Source organism: Sphaerodactylus townsendi, linkage group LG11 (assembly GCF_021028975.2).
Source record: "Sphaerodactylus townsendi isolate TG3544 linkage group LG11, MPM_Stown_v2.3, whole genome shotgun sequence".
NCBI lineage: Eukaryota > Metazoa > Chordata > Lepidosauria > Squamata > Sphaerodactylidae > Sphaerodactylus > Sphaerodactylus townsendi.
Window position 1 is genome coordinate 19,186,760 of NC_059435.1, and position 19,646 is coordinate 19,206,405.

Sequence of the window (19,646 nt, forward strand, 5' to 3'; positions counted from 1 at the left end):
CAGAACAGCACAGCTGCTTACTGATTTAGGCAATTAGGTTCATGAGCAGATTTAGTATAGAAGGAGGTACGTAGGGCAGTGGTGTGTGGTGGCTACAGCACAGTGTAAGGCCAGTGTTCAACCCCCAACTCTGCCATGAACCTGACTTGGGTGATCTGTGCCTGTGAGCCAGCATGTGTAGTGGTTAAGAGTAGGTGGACCCTAATCTGGAGAACCGTGTTTGATTTCCCACTTCTCCACATGAACAGTGAACCAGATGTGTTTCCCCGCTCCTGCATTCTTCCTGGGTGACCTTCGGCTAGTCACAGTTCCTCCAGAACTCTCTCAGTCCCATCTCCCTCACAAAGTGTCTGTTTTGAGGAGAGGAAGGAAAAGGAGTTTGTAAGCCACCTTGGGTGTCCTTAGAGGGGAGAGAGGTGGGATATAAATCCAAACTCCTCCTCCCCCTCTTCTTCTTCTCTCTTTCATAGACCGTGTTGTTGTGTGGACAAAATTGGGACCTTTATAGTACTAAAAATATTCTAGAAAAATAGTAAGTGAATCAGTTAAGAATGGGAAATTCCATACTTCAGAATTATAATAGTCTGCTGAAACAAGTATTTGTTTCATTTCAGATCCTTCTCCTCCAGCCCCATCAGCACTATGGGGTTTATAAAAGTGGCCTTCCTTACAGTTCAGTTCAGTTCAGTTTTATTATGGCCATTAGGCCAGCAAAAAAGAGTAGAGAAGAACAAGAAAAAGGAAGAACAATAAACAAAAGAAAAATCGAATTTGTACAGCATCATCAGCATACATGAGAATGGCTATACTCTTATCAGCGGTAAGGATAGGTGCATGAGTATCTTTCGTATGAAACCCTGTTATTAATGTGTTGACATAAAAGTTAAACAAATGGCCTTCCTTACAGGGCTACCGTAGGCAATGGAAGGTATTATTGTCACAGGGGGGTGAAGTAAATGTCAATAGTCAAGACAGCAAGCAAGAAAAAATAGTTTGGGCTCAGTCCAAATAACTGTCTCTTATTTGTTTACCATGCAGAAGAGACTTTTTTTGCATAGATTTTTATTGGGAACATAGGTTGTTTTTAAACAGCTTAAACATTATAAGCTCTCTGCTTTATTATGCCCTGCTTACATTTAAAAAAACCCCAACCATTAGTGAGCAAAGGAAATAAGGTGGGAATAAAACTTTAAGCCAGTGCAACATTTTGTAAACGCACAAAGATCTGTGTCCTGTAAATCATGTTGGGTGATTTGCCTTCTTAGGGGAAAGAGAGACTGTGATGAACTCCATTAAGAAGAAATATGTGGGGAGTGCATGAAAGAATGCACAGAGTCAACCTCAAGTGTCTTAATACTTTAGGAAAATTATCTAAATATTGAAAACATGTTCTTACTTTTATTGGAATGGAGTTTCACTGCAGCCAGTGGAAAACATTTTCCTACCCCACTAATTATGAAAGATCATAACAATGCTTTAAATTTATGTGTGCTGAAGGAATTTGGTCATTTTACAATGCACGGGAGACACACGTGCATGTTGTACAACGGCCCATGGAGGACCATACAAGCACCTGCTAGAGCCAGTCACAAGGAAATGGAAGAAAGTACTTGACAACAGGAAAACAGAGACCAAAATCTAATGTACGAGCAAAAAGATGAACTGTGATGGCCAAGAGGCAGCAACATCACACAATTCGTTGGCTGGGAATACAGCGAATCTTTTTAATATTCAAGGATAGCTATACTGCAATGCTCCTTATGTAGATGGTTTCAAACCCAATACAATAAAAATGTTAACAGTATTTCAAAAAGTCAGCGATTCATGTTGCTGACAGCGACGCCAGAGCAAATGTTTAGGATCAAGGTGCTAGTCTATTACAAATGTTTACTTCTGAAGAACTTGATTCCAGAGGATAAACATTCCTATTGAACTCGTCGTCTTCAGCGGGAGTGCACCTCCACTTGGAAACCTGTCAAACAAATCCAGCTTGCTTGGTTTTATTAAGATATAGAACCCAGCAAACCACAACAACTCTTCTATCCTAATCTGCATCACTGGAAATGTGGATAGTTCAACGCAAATGGTAACGTTTCAGGGATTGGCAGAGAGATGGCATATGAAGCATATGAATCGTGAATGGCGATTGGTGAATCCAGCTTAGGCAACTGACAAACACACTGCAAGAGAAAGTGTCATCAACTTGCGCTCTTTCTCTGCCTGCTCGTTTAGAATTAATGTCCTACCAAAATGTGAGGGGAGAATGGTCCTTTTTGCCTAACCCAAATTAACTGTCTTGCAGACATTTTAAAAAGAACCGGTTTGGCCTTTTTTTTTGGTCCGAATAGTACAGACAAATAAAGCGTTGGCAGGGAAAGCGGTTCTTTATTCCGCCTGCCTCCCACAGCTCTTCATTTCAGTTTCTGAGCAGCTCATGTCCCCTGTTTTCTGCCCGCTTCAACAGCTTTCATGCCGCCCAGCTCCCATCTGCAGAGCCATACGTGTTAGCAAGACTCTGGGGGTGCATGCAGTGGTGGGATCCAAAAATTTTAGTAACAGGTTCCCATGGTGGTGGGATTCAAACTGTGGCGTAGCACCAATGGGGCTGGGCAAGGCACGACGGGGGCGTGGCTGGGCATTCCGGGGGTGGGGCATTCCTGGGCGGAGCTGTGGCAAGGACGCAGCCACTGCCCCGGTCCTTGGGCAGGAAACGAATGTACTCAGGCGCAGGCTGCCACGCACGCCGGTGCAACCTCCTGCTAGACTGCTTCGAGTTCTGCGCACTACTGCTGAGAGGAGGGGCGTAACTAAGGCAAAAATCACGTGGCAAAACCACCAATTAGTAACCCCCTCTCAGCACACACAAATAATTAGTAACCTACTCTTGGAAACCTGTGAGAACCTGCTGGATCCCACCTCTGGGTGCATGTATGCCTGCCTGCGTAACTGTGCATTGGTGGGAGGTAAGTAAAAAAAAATACACGCCTCCACACGAAGGAGCGCTGGTGACCCACGTTGGCTTCGGGGTCGCCCACAAGGAGGTGTCCGAATTGCCCAGGGCTGCACCAGGCTCATGTACCCCTGCTGCACCCTGCTTTGCTTTGGCCATGTGGAAAGGGCCAGAGTCTTCACAAGGTGAAGAGTAACATACTGAAAGATACTATATTAAGCAGGTTCACAGATCATAACGGCCTGGACACAACGAAGCACATTACTGTTGCAACCCTTCCTCTGACTTGTTGACTCTGCGTATTCTAACCCTCGGATCAGACCTCTGACACTGAAATTGCTTCACGGACTCTCCGACTAGACTCAGCTCTCTGCTGCAACTTGATACCTCTGTCTGGCAGTCTAATCCGGGATACTTGGGTTCAAGATGGAAAAATGGTTGCAAAACAGAAGGAAACGAAACTCTACCACAGCTAAAGCACAGCTGCAAAGCTGTTTGAGTCAGATGGTGGAGAGGTGAGGAGCGCCACGGTTCAGCTGAAAAGTAATTGCAGATGTCAAACACAGTATGTTCGCCTACACAACATATCCAACACAAAGCTTGTGCATCCCTGATTAGTATCTTAGTTTAGAGGGACATGGTTTGGAATCTGAAATGAAATTGGCCAAAGCTTCCTTAGCCACAGAGTTGGCCACCGACACGAAATGTATGTATATGCCATCAAGGGACATTCAGAGGAAGTAAGAAGCAGAGTTGGTTTCCCATCCAAGTACTGACCCTTCTTAGCTTCCAAGATCTGATAAGGTTGAGCTACTATACCATCCAACCTTCTTTCTTTGGGAAATATAGAAACTAACAAACCAAAAATGGACACCCAACCCATTCCATGAATTTATTTTTCTGCATTGGATAGAAAATAGTTTTGGGAAATAACAACTGAAGCAAAGACCCTGCAAGTACGTGCATACGCAGATTATTCATGATCCAGATAGGCCCTTCCTATTAATGAAATGGAGAATCCTAAAGGAACACAACTCTGTTAACGGTGTATTTTCCTAAAAATTAAACAGGTAGTTCTTCAAGTTGAAATACCAGATGTTTTACAATATTTTACTGTTTTCTTATTGTTTCTCAACCAAAAATGTTCCAGAAGCAGCTACAAACGTGTACTAAATATTAAATAAGCAAAGAATTTTTAAAAATCCATAATTAACATCAACTAAAAAATCTGAAGATGGCAAGAAGAATTTTTTTTTTAAAAAAATAGGAAGTTTAATCCTAATTTCTCTCTGAAATGCAGGATCACTAATCAATGTCAGTCAACTTATTACTTCTTTATTAAAGTTCCTTTCCCCACCAACTTCCTTCCCCCAGCATTTAGAGCCCTGCCAAATGAGTTGACATGCATCATTTCTGCCGTGTTCCTGAAAAGGTACTGAATTCCTTAAAATTGAAATCAGCCCTGCGAATGTAAAAGACATAAGCAGTCAGGACTGATGACTAAAAAAGATGAATGAAGTAATGGTTGCGCTGGTGAGCCTGTTTGTCTCCAATGTGCCATAAATAGTGGAGCGAAATTAAAAAATTTCTCAGGCAACTTCAGCTATGCACTAAAAGAGAGACAGGGAATGTGTGATGAGAAGCAGACAGGATCAGAAATTCAGGCCGAGGAGCTCACTGTAAATGGAAAGGAATACAGAAGAACCCCCCACCCCCCCCCCACCCCCCAACCAAACTCTGTTGTTGTTGTTGTTCCTATTGTGTGAGATCTCCAAGCTGCAGGAAACTGTGTCATGGAGTGCAGATTTCCTTAATTTCCTGCAAAATCCCTCAATGGAAGGCAACATTTTTCAAGCGACATTCCTCTCTGTATGTATATCTCATTCTTCTGGGCCTTTCCCCCTATTCCTTACCGTAACCATTCTGGCCTCCTGCTGCATTTGCTAAAAAGCTGATAAAGATGACCTACCATGCACAAACGATGGTCCATTCTGCACCGCACAAATAAGATATCCTGAGGATGCAAAAAAAGGTGTATCGGGGAGGAACTCCGCACAGCTTTTCCCCCCAAGATGTCCTCAAACTGCATTATTTCTGCACTAGCTGCTCTATTTTGAAGACGCTTAAAGTGCACCGTTTATTTCCTAAGCTGCCTGCAAGACATCCCCTGCCTGGCTGTGCAGAATGCAGAGCTCATGAGGTGTCTTATTTTTCCTGCCCAACCGTTAAGCTCTCTAGTCAGTTTCACCCTCCACTTGTATCCGACATTTTGTGTGCTTCTAAGAACATAAGAAGAACATAAGAAAGAGATTCTGAAGAGATTCTCCCTGCCTCTGTTTAGAGAAGGTTGTCCCAGGATATTTGCTCTGCTGGATCTAACCCTGGGCGCTTTTCCAGCCTGAAAAGTACATAGTTGTATTCAGCTATTCCTGTCGATTTCGGCAATGTATGGTCTTTCTTTTTTTAATTTGGGGGGGAGTTGTATTCGAAAAGAAGAAGAAGAAGAAGAAGAAGAAGAAGAAGAAGAAGAAGAAGAAGAAGAAGAAGAAGAAGAAGAAGAAGAAGAAGAAGAAGAAGAAGAAGAGGAGGAGGAGGAGGAGGAGGAGGAGGAGGAGGAGTTTGGATTTATATCCCCCCTTTCTCTCCTGCAGGAGACTCAAAGGGGCTTACAATCTCCTTGCCCTTCCCCCCTCACAACAAACACCCTGTGAGGTGGGTGAGGCTGAGAGAGCTCAGAGAAGCTGTGACTAGCCCAAGGTCACCCAGCTGGCGTGTGTGGGAGTGTACAGGCTAATCTGAATTCCCCAGATAAGCCTCCACAGCTCAGGCGGCAGAGCTGGGAATCAAACCCGGTTCCTCCAGATTAGATACACGAGCTCTTAATCTCCTACGCCACTGCTGCTGCACTGTAACCAGATACGCGTGCGAGAATCTTAGCCCCTCTAAGGACTTCCACTGAAAAGCAAATGCTTTTCAATGGGAGTCCTCTGAGCGGCTAAGATTTTTGCATGCATGTCTGTGCACCTCTGAATACAGCTGCTCCAAAATAATTTTTAAAAGGAAAACTACATATTGCTGGAATCGGCAGGAAGAGCTGAGTACAACCACCGGTATGATTGGAGCCTGCAGAACAAATGTCCTGGAGCAACCTTCAGCAAATGGAGGGAGGGAGAATCCCTTCAGAAGCACGCAAAATGTCAGGCGCAAGCAGGGAGCTAACTGGTCAGGCAGGAAAAAGCCTCTTCCCTCCTCTGATGCCTGTGCTGTCCAGAAAACAAATGAGAGGTGTCTTTTTAAAAACCGTCCTTGGATGTCTTATTTTGTGCGTGCAGAGTGAAATTAAGAAGTCTCCTCTTTTTAAGACGTCCCCTAAATGCCTTATTTGTGCTGTGCGGAACGTTTTTATTAAGAATATACCTCATTAAGTTCAGTTTCTCTCCTCTCTTTTTCAATCTACTTTAGCTATCTGGGGACGAATAATTACAGCTAACAACTCTAGCAGGCAATAATAATTTTAAGTGTAGTGTTAATTAACCTTAGTAGAAATCTCATGAAGAGCTCCCAAAGTGTGTCAACATGTCATAATTCTTTCAGATGTGCAGACAGGAACTGGATTTCGAGGGACTTTGGATGAGAAAAAACCCACCATGCTGTAGCTGAGGGGAACAGACTCTTGTTCCCTCAGTAAAACAAAAACCTAGGATTCTTCTTTATGGGCCTTATTGGCATTTCCTCCCTCTTTCTAGGCTTCTACTGCCTTGAGGTGAAGTTGCAGCCTCTGTCTGCTTTTAATATTAGAACCAAGAGCTCATAGGATCATCTGTGGTAATCTGATGTTTGAAAGAAACCAGGTGCTAGATCTGCTTGCTTTTAGTAGAGGGATGACATAGTCATTCTGCAGATAAGGCTTTATTCTCCAGCAGGTTCACTGATCACTTGTTTAACAATTCCCTAGTCAACCCTACAAACTTGCCCCATAATTGAGCATGTTCCCTGAGGGGGAAGGTGAATCCTGTTACTTGAGACTCTTTTGCATACGAAGTTATTAATCTTCTCCCTTCTTTCTAATTTGGAGTCAGTCAGCAATGACTACGTATTCTTTTTACAAATCCCTTTCCAAGGATAAATTTATACACATAGTACTATGGAACCTGCAAGGATTTGGGGGCATACCTCACTATCCTATATCTTTCTCTCCATACTTTCCCGCCCTCTTCCTGGAAACCTCCATATGTTCTTCCCTTTCTCTGCTTCTCTGCTTCCTGCCCACCCACCAGTCTACCTTTTATCCGCTCCCATCGTCAACATTTATTTATTCCAGTATACCCAGCTTTTCTATGCAATCCAGACCCAAATCAGCTTACAGCATTCTCCTCACCTCCATTTTATCCTGACAATAACCCTGCAAGGATTAGGCAAGGCTAGAATTATGTTAGGCTGATAGTATGTGTCTGGCCCAAGGTCACCAAGCCAACTCCCATAGCAGAGGGAAGATTCAAACATGTGACTCCAAAATCCTGGACTTAACTGAGCCCTTCGGGGATAGAGCGGTCTATCAAATCAAATAAACAACAACAACAAACTCCTCTAACCACTACAGGCTTTTGTGCAGTGGCTCCTGCTGAATAGCAGCAAGCAACCAGGACTGAGTGAATCACGCTAGTTGTGTGACATAAAAAGCCCATATAAAATTGGAGCCTGCATGAGCACAAAATGATGACAAAGAGTAAAAGAGGAAGCCCACAGGGCACAAAGAGTGTGCTTTTGCTGCTTGGTTTCCAAAAATCCTATTGCTGCAGGAATCCTTCGCAAGAGGCTCATTTTATTCCCAGACCCTGTTCAAGATTAGGGACTTTACACCAGAAGCATGTGGGTCAACTCCATTTTGGCATGACCAATTTACCTTGAAGGCAATTCAATCTCATGGTTGGGCGATCAGGTTCTCCTGAGAACTGCAATACTCCTGGCCTAAGGTGCTGTCTTGTGCCTGGCATTATCACCAGTGGTGGGATCCAAAAATAACAGGTTCTGATGGTGGTGGGATTCAAACAGTGGCGCCGCCGCACACACGCACCTCCAGTCCCTATTGGGCAGGGAGGTTGCTTTAGTAAGCCCTTCTCGGCACTCAGAAAAAATTAGTAACCACTTCTAGAGAAGTGGTGAGAACTGGTTGAATCCCACCTCTGATTATCACCCTAAATTCAATTTAGAGGACGACCAGAGCTCGTCAAGCAATTAGCAAACATTACAGCATACTTAAAAATTCAAAATAAATAACTATCAGGATAATCTAGCTGTTTTCTTGAGGCATCAAAGATAGGTCGTTTCCTGCCGTAAGTTCTGGAGCTGTTGTTGGTGATGTAATTTTTGAATCTTCGTAACTGCCCTGGACCCAAAATCCAAAAATTAAACAGACCGGCTCTTAGCCAAGCCAATTCATATCCCAGCCTTTCTGCACATATACTCCTTATCCCCTGCTATGGTTTTCTAAATCCCAACAGATCCATCCACTTCAGTCTCTTTACTCCATCCCCACTCCCTGACTTCCCTCTGAAGGTTAGCAGAGGGCCTAGCCCTCTTCACTTAATCTCACATCCCTTCGCCCCATGCGTCTTCTAACTTCTGCCCCAGTCCTTGTAGCCATCTGCTTCGATACAACAAGACCCTCACAGAAGTCTCTCTAAATCAGAAACCATCAGAGACAAAAATGATTTATTTCAGTTTCACCTTGCTGTCACTGATTTTGAGTTTTAATAAAGTTTAAAATAACTAAGGTTTGGGCAGCATTGCTGCTTACCAATGTGAAAATGGACTTTGCTGCTAGTTCTCCCTACCTCTGCTGACAGCCATTAGAACATTCATTTCATCTCCTTCCTCTCTGGGCAGTTTAACCGTATCCCATAAGGGGTATTTTCTTTCACAAAGATAGATTGTGGGCTGTATGTAACAGGAAAACTTTATGTCTCTTTCCTGTTGCCATCTGAAAGGTATTTTTACTTGATATATAAAATGTACCAATGCTCAGTTTTTTAGTTTACCTTATCAACTCTAAACATGGATAATATAAACAATCAAAATATATTCCGCTCTTGATGCAAAAAGCATTTTACTTGCTGGAGTAGATAAGTGCCCCAAACATACAGCAGCTTTGCACCTATATTAATTGTTTTAGAGAAAGAAAAATGGATGGTTTTGGGTAACACAGATCACAAGATCGAAGCACAGAAGCAGAAGTTCTGGACTCTGATACCTGCCCAAGTTATCCATGGTAGTTACAGGCAGAGAACAAGAACCACAAGGGACATGAAAAGCCAGAGAAGCATTCAATAAACTCCGAATGGTATAAAGCATACATTACTGCTCTGCCTAGAGTTCAGATGGCCTAAATACATCATATGTACATTATGTTGTGTGTGTGTGTGCGTGTGTGTTTTAGCTTGTTGCTTTTTTCAGTCAAGTCAAAGCTGACTTATGGCAACCCCGTAGGATTTTCAAGGCAAGAGATGTTGAAAGGTGTTTTGCCATTGCCTTCCTCTGCATCACGCCCCTGGTATTCCTTGGAGGTCTCCCGTCAAAATTCTTGTCAGGGTTGAGCTTGCTTAGCTTTGAGATCTGACAAGATCGGGCTAACCAGGGCTATCCAATAATGTACATTATTATTATTATTTATTAGATTTATAGGCCGCCTCACCCCCGAAGGCGGCTCACAATACAGCTGTTCCAATAACAGCACATAAAATACATAACTAAACTAACCACATTAAAACAAATTTCCACAGCAGCAATTTCTTAAAATTTAAATAACAAAGTTAAAAGTTAAAAGCAAGCAAAATTAAAGACAGGCGCCCGATCAAAAAGGCTGGGAGGGGAAAGGCAAGGCCCAAGATGGAATCAAGGCCCTGCCAAGATGGAAAACTGGCAGCCTCAGTGGGGGGCGGTAGATCTGCGGCCAGCCTCACCAAAATTGCGCACCAGCTACTGTTTCTCCAACACTCCACAGCATTCAGTATTGGACAGTGGAGTGCAAGGGAGTGATGAACATTAGATGCAATTCCCAATAGATTTCTTGTCCTACGTTAAGCCACTGCACCTAAAATTTCATGAAGCAGTTCAGGACCAGAAAACACATACATACATACATACATACATACATACATACATACATACATACATACATACATTCATTCATTCATTCATTCATTCATTCATTCATTCATATTTTCGATTTCTCAACCACCCTCCCCCTAAGGGTTCAGAGCAATGCACAGCATAATTATAAAAACATTAAAACTATTACAATTTAAAACCATTTAAAACATGGTCTACTCCCACCTATTCTCCCTAAAAGAGTGCATGTATTTAAGAGGATGATTTGCCATACTCTATCCAGTTATTAAATGATAAATATAATTATGGTTAGTACTAATCTGCTCAATCAACAAGAAAGGATGCAAAACACTGTTTACATCTGAAGTAACTGTTTCCTCGTTCTGCTCCATATTCCATGTCTATTTTCTGTATCTCTTCAAGTAATCTCGAAATGTAACAATGTAAAAACACTATTTTCAGAAGACCAACCTCAGTCCTTTTCTTCCCTGTAAATACCATCCCTGTTATCCAGCTATATTTTGCCATTTCATTCAAACACATCAGGGCACCGTTTATGTAAGGTTCAAGGTAAGCCTAAAACAAACACAGATGTGCATATATGCACTACTTTCTCCCCCGATTAGTCCAACTGACTCCAGGGTAAGCAATTAACTTCAAAGGGACTAATGTGGAATAAATGGTTTGAGGATTGCCATCATAGATGGTTTAACAGAAACATTTGTAAAAATAAAGAGCGACCATTTCATCAAACTTATGCTCAGATTTTCTTCCCAGATAAGGGTTCCAATATGTTGTAAAGGGGAGCTTTTCATAAAGCCAAGAAGTTAACCTGGTAGGACTGGCATTCCCCTCTCCTCAGCAATTAGGAAACTTGGCCTTATAAGAAGAAGATACCCTGGAATGGAAAGGAAGCTAGACTATAAGACAGTGATGGCGAACCTTTTTGAGACTGAGTGCCCAAATTGCAACCCAAACCCCACTTATTTATCGCAAAGTGCCAACCTGACAATTTAACCTGAATGCTGAGGTTTTAGTTTAGAAAAAAACTGGTTGGCTCCCTCTTCCTCCGTCCCACCCGCTCGAGCAGGGGCCAGCCTTCCCCAACCATCAAGTCATGCGCACACCTCTCTGTGCCTCTCTAGCATCTCTGCCTCCTCTGTGCCCCCCCCTCGGGCAGCAGCTGCCCAGAGCACAGGCACCAGGCCCGTCAGCCAAGTCCTTCCTGCTCACCACGGTGCGCGCACATCGTGCTCAGTGGCCAGGCTAGCCTAGATGTGTGTGTGTGGGGGGGTGATTTTTCACCCCCATGACAACCTTTGTGTGTGCTTGCCCACAGAGAGGGCTCTGAGTGACACCTCTGGCACCCGTGCCATAGGTTCGCCATCACTGCTATAAGACCTTTTCCTCACACTGGGCTTTCTTCTACTTGTGCTGAGATCAGAAGCCCCAGCTCCAACTTAGCTGCTGTCATTCTTCACGGCAGCCTTTTTTATGGGTTCAGGTTGGAGCCACGGATTCAAGACTTCCCTGCTAACCATCCTGAAAAAGCGAGGGATTCAAGCAAAACCTCCAAACCTAAAGCAGAATCAGCCAAGTCAAGTCTGGATAGCTGACTGAAGCCTGCAGTTTTAAAGAACCAAACTCGTGGACTTGTTTTAAAACAGTCTAAATATGGTTTCATTGGAGCAGCAGCTGCAGTATTCTTTGGCAGTCATGACTATATAGATCCAATTGACTTCAGAGGGTATAACTGTAAGAGTCTGTTACTCCAGTCAACAACAAGATTCAAGGAAGGTTCAAGAACTTTATTGGAACTGAGTCAGCGCAATGGCCAGATAGCCGAAACTGGGGTTTGGCTCTCTGGCCCCTGGTATATACCTGTGGGTTACAGTTAGACTCAACCCATAATCCCCCCACCCTCGTATTCCCCCAGTATCAGCATGTGAAAGGACAGTGGGAAAGAGACATTGTTTTGGGGACAGGGAGTTTACTCCCTCAGGAAGTCAGATAAGGAGAAACAGTTAAGCACTATTGAGCTAGTTACTTGCAAGCAATAGGAAGAGGCCCCATGGCCTTGGGTGATGATAATAGCTAGGCCATCTGCATCAGAGCTGTGGACGTGCGAGCTGCCAGGCCAAGCATGGCGCAAGTCTTACAATAACTGCCTAAGATAGTACTATAAATGTTTTTCAGGAGGCATAAGAGTGTGCAGAGTATAGGAGCCTGACAAAAGATGACAATGGGTCACTGGGAGGACTCTTAACATACGTTATGTTCCAAATACAATTCCAGTTACTGTGACCGCCACGTGTTATACCTGAGGCAAGGTTTGTCCACCAAACCTCTTTTCCGCCAACACTCTCACACTGCAACATATGTATTCATGTCCCATATCATACAGGTATGCACAACTGCAATACACAAATAAGAGCACTGATATCTTGTTTTCAGAGGGGGAACGGATCCAAATCTTTGTGTTGTGTGTTTCTGCAGTGCTGCTTCCACAAATGCCTTGTCCTTCACTGAACAAGGGCAGCAGTCTCTGAAGCTGACTTTCACAACATACTGTTTTGAGGAAAGGAACTAGATAGGCCTACCTGGGACCGCTATCTCACCGGCTGTTGGATGAGTCATCTTCATGATAAGTCTGTTGTGAAGAACCTAAACAAAAACAACAATAGCAACATAAACAACTCTGGTTTTTGGAAGCATTACACTAATTAGAATAATAGAGTCCAACCCCCTGCAATGCAGGAACACACAATCAAAGCACTTCTGACTGATGGCCCTCCAGCCTCTGTTTAAAAACCTCCAAAGAAGGACACTCCACCACACTCCAAGGTAGTGCATTCCACTGTTTAACAGCCCTGACAGTCAAGAAGTTTTTCCTGATGTTTAGATGGAATCTTTTTTCCTCCACCTTGAACCCATTACTCCTGGTCCTAGTCTCTGGAGCAGCAGAAGACAAGCTTGTTCTAAACTAAACATACCCAGCTCCCTCTCTCCTCGTAGGACATGGATTCCAGACCTTTTACCATTTTGGTTGCCCTCCTCTGGACCTGTTCCAGCCTGTCAATACCCTTCTTGAATTGTGGTGCCCAGAACTATGCACAATATTCCAGGTGTGGTCTAACCAATGCAGAATAGAGAGGTACAATTACATCCCTTGATCTACTTCTATAGATACAGCCCAGAATCGCATTGGCTTCCTTGGCTGCCACAATGGATAACTAAAATCTTAGAATGGCAGGATGCATTAACAATGTGCTTGGAAAGAAGTTAGTGAATCATCCAGTAATCTACTCTTATAGCTGGTGTGTTTAACTGTTTTGCCACTAATACCAAAGTACATTTGACATATCTGTAAATAATGGTGGAAAGATTCTTATACCATTCATCCCACAACATGTCTCTTTGCAAATAATATGGGTTGAATAAACTCTGCCCTGAATGATATTCTTACACACTTCTGAAAGACAATTAATGAAGGTCTAAGCTTCATCTTATCCATTCTTCAATGCTCTTGTGCTTTGCTTATCCCTTTAATTAGGTAGGAGGTAGAAAAAATGTTTAACATTCAGTTCTGGCTTTTAAAAAGCCCTTTATTTCTAGCAAGAAAATACACAACAAATATTGCAATCCATAAAGTAGTCATCCAAATTCAGTGCAACCGGGCATGGTATCCCAAAATGTTATATATTTGCATTGTTACTGTATTGCTGAGTGTCCCTGGTATAAATGCTAATAGCCATACACGTTTCCTAACTCATTTCTTTTAAGATATTTTAAAACATCAGTTTATAAAAGGAAGAAAACTAAGGCCGTTTCCGCACGGCCTTTTTATGGCGCCCTGGGAACGGTAAAAACGCCGTTCCCAGGGAGCCATTTGCACAGGCGGCGCTGCTGCTAAGCAGCAGCGCCGACCTGGCGTCGCTCCCCCTCCCCCAGGGCGGCGTCAGGCCGCCCTGAAAAACAACCCTTTAAAGGGTTGTTTTTCCCGCAACAGCGTGTTCCTGGCGGCGCGGTGCGAACAGCACCGCCGGGAACACGCTGTTTCCTCGCCTGAGACATTTTCTGTCCGTTCAGCCTGTTGGTTGCCGCTTGGCCATCGCCGTCCCTCCGACCCCTGGAGGTCGGAGGGCAGCGTGGGCGGGGCTTCTACGGCCAGCAGGCCGATGACGGGGACACGGTGAGTCGTACAGGGAAGGGGGCAGAGGCGGCTCCATGCGGAGCCGCCTGCCGTCCGCCGGCCTCTCCTGAGGCCGCCCGCACGCGTGCGTGCGAACGGCCTCCGCCTCCACGCCGGCAGAATTCTTGCCGGCGTGGAGGCGCATCGACGACCGTGCGGAAACGGCCACACTCAGTAGAGACAGCATGTATAGCACCTTCCTAAGCAGATCTACACCCTTCTCTGCAGGTTGACTTTAATGGTCTTAGAAGGATGAATTCTGAATAGGAGGGTGCTGTTAAAAAAGGCAAGCAGTCCCCTCCAGAACAGACCAAGTCATGTTTATTTCACCAAAACACTTATATCATGAGTCAGATAACATGCTCTGCACAGTGGCCAAGGATAAAGAAGTGTGTGTGTGTGTGTGTGTGTGTGTGTGTGTGTGTGTGTGTGTATATATATATATATAAATTAAATATATATGCAATTTATTTAATTATTTATACACCACTTTTCTCCCCTCTGGAGACCCAAAGTGATTCACAAAATCAATTTCTCCTCCTCCATTTTATCTTCAAACCTTGAGGCAGAGTGCCTGGCCCGAAATGAGTTTTCATAGCAATTTGAGCTCGGGCCTTCCAGATTCTAGTCTGACACACTAACTGCTATCACATTGGCTTTCCACTAAATTTGATAATAAATTTATCCAACAAATCATAAATTTGATTTGCAACAATGAACTTTCATGGTCAATACTCTTGTCAGAAAATCAAACCAGGAGTGAGAATGTGGTAAGAATGCAATGTGTAGGTCAAGCCCTACCTGATTATGTTACTTCTGATGTGGAGACATTAAAGCATGTTTTGTTTGACTGTAAAAATTACACTTGGGTAACAGAGGGTCTTATTACTTCTATTATAACCCATTTCGCAGGAAGAGAAAGGATTATTATCCTTTCAATTAGGTTAAATGGAACAAATCAGGAAATTACTTACAACGCAGTTGAATTTGGATAAATAGTGAGCAAAATTAGGAAAACATGGGTCAGTGCCTTATAGATAGGTACATCCATTATAATCTGCACCGGTTGATTATATTTTAAACTTACTATTTATGATATAAATTTTAACCTACTGTGTAAATTTTTATATCTATTTTATATCTATTTTGTACTGTTTTATTCTTAAGTATCACTTATATTGATATTTTAGGTTCTGGTCAAGGACCTTACAAATAACTGATTGATGATGATGATGATGATGATGATAATGATGATGATTTTATTTATTTATATTTTCAATTTATTGGCCGCCCTCCCCCAAAGGGCTCAGGGCGGCTTACAACATAATAAAATCATTATTATTACAATCAGACAAGGAAATAATCTAAAACCAGAGTAAGGTCCACAACAGTTTGGCTGGCGATAAAATCCCACTCCCACCCCCACCCCAAGCCCGCCCGAGGCCGGGACGATTTAACCGCACTCAGCCCGGCTGGCCAAATGCCTGGCGGAACAGGTCCATTTTGCAGGCCCTGCAGAAACTCACTAAGTCCCGCAGGACCCTGGTCTCTCTAGGGAGCCTGTTCCACCAGAGGGGGGCTAGGACCATAAAGGCCCTAGCCCTAGTGGAGGCCAGCCGGACGTGTTTTGGGCCAGGGACCACTAATGATGATGATGATGATGATGTGGTAAGAGATACTGGTATAAGAAATAGCAAGGTGGCCATGACTTCCCGCAAGAGTATAGTCTCCCAACACTAATGGAGATGTAGACTTAGACCACCAGGAGGAGTTGCTTGTATTTATTGTGTGTGTGAAGTGCCATCAGGTCACTTCTGATGTATGGTGTCCATATGAATTAATGTCCTCCAAATGTCCTATCACGACCAGCTTTGCTCAGGTCATGCAGACTGAGGAACGTTGCTTACTTTACTGAGTCAATCCATATCATGCCGGGTCTTCCTCTTTGTTGTACCACCCCCGAAACAAATGAACTGGGTCTGAAAGTATTTTTCCAGATTATGCGAATCATCACTGATCCATGAGATTCCCCGCTGCTCTCATTAATGCTTGCAAGTTCTCAATTCGCACATCGGTGTATCAAGTGAGAGTAGTTGGGTCATGCTGGGTTTCAGATGCAGGGCTGTCTGCTGCGTGCTGTAGTTGGGATGCACTAGAGGGGAATCAAGTTACTACTTCCAAAAGGTATTTCCATTGCTGCAAAATTTATGCATCCCAAGTTTGAACCCTAAGCTTTCAGAAGGCTGGTGGGCAGCCAAATTGCCTCTCAGTTCAGCATGGGCTTATTTACATGTAAAACATACAAAAGAGGCTAATTCAAACATCATTCATAACATGAAGGAGCAGTGTCCAAAACTAAAAGTCCAGTTCCATGCTCGTGGGACTGGTTGCGCTGTATTAGGAAATTGAATTACAGGGCCCTTTGCACAACTGTAATTTTACATGACATACGCCTGTCTCTTCGTGTCAGCTAGAACCAGCGTTTGGTTGTTAACCTTGAAATATCATGCAAAACCATGTAATTTTTCTTTGTTTTTCCTCGTGTTATTTTCTGTCTGTCTTCACATTATCCACAACAGTTCTAATTTAAAATGTCCTCCTTGGCCTTTCCAATTAGAAAATAACAATTCCCCAAAGCGTAACGTTTTATTGTTGACATCTGCCACATTAGCAAGGTGAAGAAGAAAACTTTCAGGGATTATGAACCACAGAATCCATTCCAAATGGACGAATGCCACGCTGTTCGGTGATTTGCAATCGCAGTGAAATACTCCAAGCCTTCATATTTAACAAAATCTGAGAAATACAACATTCTTTTCTGATTAGAACATCTCATCCAGGTTAGCGCATCCCACAAAGCACAACACAGAAGAAAACCAGGCAATCTTGCTATCAGTGTTATAACTATAAGAAACATACTGATGACTCTTCGGGGCAGTTTACTTCAGTTGTATCCCATTTTTCTCCACCATGGGGACCCAAGGAGGCTTACATCATTCTCTGCTCCCCCATTTTATCCTCACAACAACCCTGCAAGGGAGGTTAAGCTGAGAGATTGTGGCTGGCCCAAGATCACTCAGCGAGCTTCCACAGTACAATTGGTGATTCGTGCACAGGATTCCCAGATACCAGTGGGACCCTCTTGATCACTGCATCACCCTGGCTTGTCGGCCATTAGGTAAACTTGTGGGGTTAGGAATAAAGCACCACTGAGAAAAGCCCATAGTTGGGTCAAACACAATACTGGAGAGGACATGTGGTGGAGTGATAAAAGGGAAAACAGGGTTCGAATCTCCACTCATGCCATGTACGCTTGCTGGGTGGCCTTGGGCCAGTCATACACTCTCACTCTAACCTACCTCAAAGTATTGTTGTAAGGACAAAATGGAGGATAGGATAACAATGTGAGCCACTTTGGGTCCCCATTGGAGAGAAAGAAGGGGCATATATGAATTAATTAAATACAATTCTCCTAAAGTTTTCACTATGCAGGATGTCCTGATGGACACCTACTGAAAGACAGGAAGCTATGATTGGGAAAGTAGGACAGGGAGCTCACTCATGCTTCATCACCTGGGCCCACAAACTTTTGGAAGTAGCATTGTGAACCAAGCAGCTTAAGTAAGTTATCATACCACCTTTCACAAGTGTGAGTGCCCCTCTGCTGGCCACCCCTGGAAGGCAGGCCAATTTGGTCTTGTAGGGACTCAGCCACCCTTCCAAAACAAACAAGATGCAATTCTGGCTTCTACTCATAGGCTCTTTACTTTCATCAGGCAGTTAATAGCACCCCTGAAATCCTGAGCCCATGAACCACACCAACCTAGTCTCTCTTGCCCTACAAGTTCCCTCCCTCCTGGGAGGTTCCCTTACTCCCTGCTCCAGTCTGCTAGTGGTTGGCGAGCTATAGGATGAGCCCTGCTGGCCTGGGACTGACTCTTCAGTTTTCCTGGCCCTTCTCCTTGATTGCAGCCTGGCTGGGGCTGTGTTGGCCCCACACTCTACGGCTGCAGAGAACTTCTGATTACAGCTTGGTCAGGGTTGTGCTGCCTTCACCCTGTTACCTGGAACTGTAGAGGCCTGATATTTCTGCTTAGACCCTCCTGCCATTTCTGAAGTTTCTTCCAGCTTCTGGCTTTTTGGTGGTCCCTGCTCTTTTTGGTAAGTTCAGGAGTGGAGCTGTTGGTTTTGGGTGCTCCAGGATCCCTGGGAGGGTCTTTGTGATGAGGAAGGGGGGAGTGGAACAGCCTGCTGTATGCTGAGAGACATCCCTGTCCCTGGACAACAAGAACATTCAAAATCATGCCATAAACTACAAAGGCATTACCCTACTGCTCAGTTACTCAATCAGAGGTGTCCAATTTTTGAACAAAAAGGACTGTATGCTTCAGAATACATTTGCCTAGAGGGTAGATCATTCTCTCATCCTACAAAACGGGACTCTGCCAGCACCAAGACAACCTGAGATTCTTTGAAGAACCTAGAATCACTGTGAATAGTAAGAGGCTAATCCTTCAAGTTTGGGAGAAGACATTATTCTTGAAGGAAGAAGTGACTTTTCCCAACATGGAATAAAAACAGTGCTGCCCAGAAGCTCTGGATTTTCCTAATTGAGACAAAACCATTTTTAGGATGATGCAGATTTGACCCGGGCCCAGGCTAGCCTGATTTTCTAGATCTCAGAAGCCAAGTGGAGTCAGCCCTGATTAATATTTGGATGGGAGACCACCAAGGAATACCAAGGTCACCATGCAGAGGAAAGCAAAGGCAAATCAACTGTGTTAGTCTCTCACCTTGAAAATCTCAATGGGTTGCCATACGTCAGCTGTGACTTCACTACACTTTAAGAACATAAGAACATAAGAACAAGCCAGCTGGATCAGACCAGAGTCCATCTAGTCCAGCTCTCTGCTACTCGCAGTGGCCCACCAGGTGCCCTTGAGAGCTCACATGCAGGATGTGAAAGCAATGGCCTTCTGCGGCTGCTGCTCCCGAGCACCTGGTCTGCTAAGGCATTTGCAATCTCAGATCAAAGAGGATCAAGATTGGTAGCCATACATCGACTTCTCCTCCATAAATCTGTCCAAGCCCCTTTGAAAGCTATCCAGGTGAGTGGCCATCACCACCTCCTGTGGCAGCATATTCCAAACACCAATCACACTTTGCGTGAAGAAGTGTTTCCTTTTATTAGTCCTAATTCTTCCCCCCAGCATTTTCAATGAATGCCCCCTGGTTCTAGTACTGTGAGAAAGAGAGAAAAATTTCTCTCTGTCAACATTTTCTACCCCATGTATAATTTTGTAGACTTCAATCATATCCCCCCTCAGACGTCTCCAACGTCGTGCATTCCTCTACGCCTCTCAAGCGGGGCAGAATCTAGTATTCAGAGTTATCCAG

At 43.9% G+C, this 19,646-nt stretch overlaps 1 protein-coding gene across 1 annotated transcript in view; it reads right to left on the reverse strand.

The window, feature by feature from the left end:
* SUGCT (succinyl-CoA:glutarate-CoA transferase) overlaps positions 1–19,646 on the reverse strand; it is a 366,990-nt gene that overhangs the window by 47,419 nt on the left and 299,925 nt on the right. Inside the window, exon 13 of the mRNA XM_048511745.1 lies at positions 12,658–12,721. Coding sequence (XP_048367702.1) covers positions 12,658–12,721 — 64 coding nt within the window. The remainder of the gene's footprint in view (positions 1–12,657; positions 12,722–19,646) is intronic.